General features: G+C 44.6%; 1 protein-coding gene across 1 annotated transcript; it reads left to right on the forward strand.

Moving 5' to 3' along the window:
- Nucleotides 1–1,202: 1,202 nt before the first annotated feature.
- LOC141719382 (uncharacterized) lies at nt 1,203–3,455 on the forward strand. Its single transcript, XM_074521758.1, has 2 exons — nt 1,203–2,873; nt 2,949–3,455. Exons 1-2 carry the CDS (start codon nt 2,370–2,372, stop codon nt 3,453–3,455), a joined length of 1,011 nt encoding a protein of 336 aa, XP_074377859.1. The 5' UTR covers nt 1,203–2,369.
- The last annotated feature ends 891 nt before the right edge of the window (nt 3,456–4,346 follow it).

Below are 4,346 nucleotides of genomic sequence, written 5' to 3' on the forward strand. Positions count from 1 at the left end.
ACTATCATGTGCCCCCCACTCCCTTATGCAGATTTTCTGGATGGGGGAGTGAATTTGGGTATGTTTGTAGAATATGAGTTTTTGATTGTTTTGTTAAAAGAACTTGAGATTTTCTTGCCCCCCAGTCCGGAGTTCGTTGAGTTCAGCGAATCAGGACTAAGGTTGTTGTCTTTAGCAGGAGTTGAGCTTTTCTTGCCCCCCAGTCTGGAGTTCGTTGAGTTCAGCGAATCGGGACTAAGGTTGTTGTCTTTGGCAGGAGTTGAGCTTTTCTTGCCCCCCAGTCCGGAGTTCGTTGAGTTCAGCGAATCGGGACTAAGGTTGTTGTCTTTTGCAGGAGTTGAGCTTTTCTTGCCCCCCAGTCCGGAGTTCGTTGATTTATGCAGTCCGGACTTGGAAGTTGAAACGGTTTTGGGGAATTTCCCCCCAATTATTTGAATTGTTACAGTTGTCTTTTTCAAAAGACGTGCTGTAATAATGACTCTTTAATAATGACTGCTCGTGATGGGCGGCTGGGATCGTGCCACGTGGCATGGTTTTTTAGTTTTTTACCCCCTATAAAAGGAGGCGCTGCCTTCTTTGTTTTCTTTTTATTGCTTCTTCAATTCTTCTTCTTTGTTTTTATTTCTTTCTCTCGAGGTCTTTCTTTGCCGTTCTTGCCGTCGTTACCCGTCGCTGTAGCTTGGCCTGTGGTTGATTATTGGTCGTCCCCAGTCGCTCCGTTATATCAGTCTCGTGAGTTTTGCTATATTTCCCTGCTTGTGTCTTTACTTTGATTCTTCCGTTTTCCTCATTGTTTGGTTGTATTGTTTATGTGTTCTTGCGTTTCGTTGTTGTTGTTTTGCTGTATGTATGTGTATATATATGTGTTTGTGGGCATGTTTTAGTTTTTGATTCTGTATTGATATTGTTTATGGAATTAGGGTTTTATGTTAGGGTCCGGACTTGGATACTTAGTCCGGACTAATAGGCTAGGTTTTGGAATTTGCAATTGGTTTGCGTTTATGTGTTTGTGTGTTGTTTGAGTTCGGAGTAATGGCTTCGGGGTTTTTGCAGTCTGGAGCGTTTGTTTAGGGGTGTTTTCTTTGTTGGGTCGCCGGACTGTCGATTTTAACTTGTAATTAAAATGAATCGTAGGGTAGTCCGGACCATGTAGCTTTCAAGATAAATAACCTGTAGGTGTTTTAGACTAACCTCTGTCACTTGTTTTAGGTTTATGGTCCGGACTAAAGCTCTTGCCAAGGCCTACATAACTTGTTATCCGGGGCCATCTAGTTCAGGTTCTGAGTCTTCTGCTGATTCTGAGCGGGTTGAAATGGGTAAGAAAGCTTCTACTTCGGACTCCGAAGCCATAACGAAGCTTTCAGTTGCTAAGATTTCCTCCAGAAAAGTACCGTGTAGTCCGGAGGGGCTCTGGGTTGAGAACCTCGGGTATTTCGTTACTAAGAGTGAAGAAATTGAGGATAGCTTTTACTATAGGAGCATTAGGTCCGGATACGCTAGGCAGCCGAACGCGAATCCGGGGCCTTATAATCAGGAAGAGCTGGATAGGAAATTTGCTGGGAGTATAGCGGCTAAGGAGCCCTATGAGTTGAGGGAGGAATACGCCGCTTTGGACCATGAGGCGCAGGATTCTTCCGTCCGGGCTGCCTTTCAGCTGGATCGGCGGATTGAGTGGAGGTGGCCGACTCCGGAGGAAAGGATTTATCACAGGCCGGCTGATGGGTTTGTTCCGGTATGGCTGGAGCATCTCCGGTCCGGATGGAACCCGCACTGGCACTTGTTCCTCAAGCACCTGTGCAAGTATATATATAAGGTTTCTCCGATGCAGATTACGCCCAACGGTATAAAATGGATGACTTGGTTTATTGCTTCCTGTAATAAGTTTAAAGTTCAGCCCACTTTTAAGCTATGGCATCATTTATTTCATTTGGTCCGGTCCGGACAGACTCCTCTTTATGAGCTTCGGTTCCGGGCTGCTGAGTGCGGTTACGGGGGCTCTTATAGGCCAGTGATTCAGCAATCTTCTTTGAAGCATTGGAATGGAGAGCTCATCATGCTGAGGGGCTTAGATTTGTTTTATCTTCCTTATATAGCTGCCGACGGAGTCCGGACTAGGTTCCGAAGGGATGTTCTCCGGGGAGATGCGCTCCGGATGATATTTGCATTTTGTGAATGCTTGGGTTTTCAAATGACCCGGGATACCTTTATGATGTATAGGACTATGCATAGAATAGGGTGTAAGTAGTTTCTCTTTTTGTCCGGACCTTCTATATTTTTGTTGTATATCTTTATTTGTCTTGATTCCGTACCAGTTTTGACTTGTGTTTTTTCTTTGTTCCTTTGCAGGTTTGCCTCATTACAATCCGGACATGTCGTCTTCAGCCTACAGTGATGTTCTGAAAGGTCTGGGCAAGGCTTTCAAGTTACCGAAGAAGAATGCTGTTACTGGCTCCGGATCGAACGCCTCGGTCGAGGAGGGGTCACAAAGCAATGCCGTCCCAAATCCGGAGCCGGAAGTTCATGTGAACCAGTCTACTCCGGAGAATAATGTTGAGTTGGATAATGAATTTGACAATCTTGAGGATTTGGGTCCTATTGGGGAGATTCCGGGCGTTGATTCTGGGCGGAGAAGGAAGAGGCTCCGGACTCTTGGGTCGAAGCCTCCTAGGGCTGAAAATTATGAAGCTGGCTCTGGGTCCGGGGCTGGAAAAGGGAAAGCTGTTGAATCGGATAGTCCGGATGAAGTTGTTCCGGGGCTGGAGGAAAAGGTGGCTCGCTTCATGGCTGGGATTCCGACTCAATCTCAGTGGAGTACGATGAATGAGTCCGGATTTGATGCCACAATGAAGGAGTGTTCCCGTCTCTGGGGTCAGGTATTTTCTTTCTGTTCTTGTTTCTTGCTTTTATTTGCCTTAGAATATTTTTCTGAGCTTTTCCATTTTTTGTAGCTTGGTGGGTATATGGCTGGATCAGCTTCTCTGGCCTACAATGAACTGAAAATCTCCCGGAGTACCATTGCTGATAAGGATTCGGAGATTAGTCAGCTCCGGGATCAGATAATTGTAAAAGACAATTCCCTCTCCGGACTGAATAAGCATCTGAATGAAGTGACTATCCGGGCTGATAACGCGGAAAAGGAGGTATCCGACCTAAAATCCGAGTTGGTTGAGCTGCGGAGGCAAATGTCTGCTGTTCGTCCGGAGGCCCAGGTTATTGAAGAATTTAAGAGATCTGAGGAGTATGATAGAGCTCTCGCCAATGCTGGTGCTCCGGAGATAGCTCGATGCTGGTTGGTTGCTGAGAGGCATATCAAGACGAGTCCGGAGGCTGATTGGGATAGTTTCGTATCTGAGTTTATCAAAGCCAAGGAAGATATTGAGCTTGGACTAGGTGAACCGGAGCCGTTCGACGGTCCTTGCCCCAGCTTCCTGCCTCCCCGTGCTCCGGAGTCCTGATCTATATTTGATTTGTAAAACTGCTACTGCTACTGATTTGAGACTTGATAATATTTGGTTCTTGTAATATTTTTTTTGTACTTTGGCCCGTGCTTGTTTGAGGCCGTTGAATTTGTAATGAATGCTTTCTTTGACGCTATTTTACTTTTCTTCTGTAGTTTGTTTTTGCCTTAGAATATCTTCCCAAGTTGAATTTTGCTGTAGTCCTGACTAATCTTCTTGTCCGGACTAGTGGAGGACTTTTAGATAGAAAATGAATTCTAAGTAAAATTTGGTTGTTCTAGTCCTGACTAATAGCTTGTCCGGACTAGTGATAAGTTGATTGTTCTAGTCCTGACTGATAGCTTGTCCGGACTAGTGGTTGCTTTAAGTTAGAAAATTAATTCTAAGTAAAAGTTGGTTGCTCTAGTCCTGACTAATAGGTTGTCCGGACTAGTGATAAGTTGATTGTTCTAGTCCTGACTGATAGCTTGTCCGGACTAGTGGTTGCTTTAAGTTAGAAAATTAATTCTAAGTAAAAGTTGGTTGCTCTAGTCCTGACTAATGGCTTGTCCGGACTAGTGGTAAGTTGATTGTTCTAGTCCTGACTGATAGCTTGTCCGGACTAGTGGTTGCTTTAAGTTAGAAAATTAATTCTAAGTAAAAGTTGGTTGCTCTAGTCCTGACTAATGGCTTGTCCGGACTAGTGGTAAGTTGATTGTTCTAGTCCTGACTGATAGCTTGTCCGGACTAGTGGTTGCTTTAAGTTAGAAAATTAATTCTAAGTGAAAGTTGGTTGCTCTAGTCCTGACTAATGGCTTGTCCGGACTAGTGGTTGCTTTTAGTTAGAAAATTACTTCTAAGTAAAAGTGGTTGCTCTAGTCCTGACTAACAGAATGTCCGGACTAGTGG

This window comes from Apium graveolens, chromosome 4 (assembly GCF_009905375.1).
Source record: "Apium graveolens cultivar Ventura chromosome 4, ASM990537v1, whole genome shotgun sequence".
Taxonomy (NCBI): domain Eukaryota; kingdom Viridiplantae; phylum Streptophyta; class Magnoliopsida; order Apiales; family Apiaceae; genus Apium; species Apium graveolens.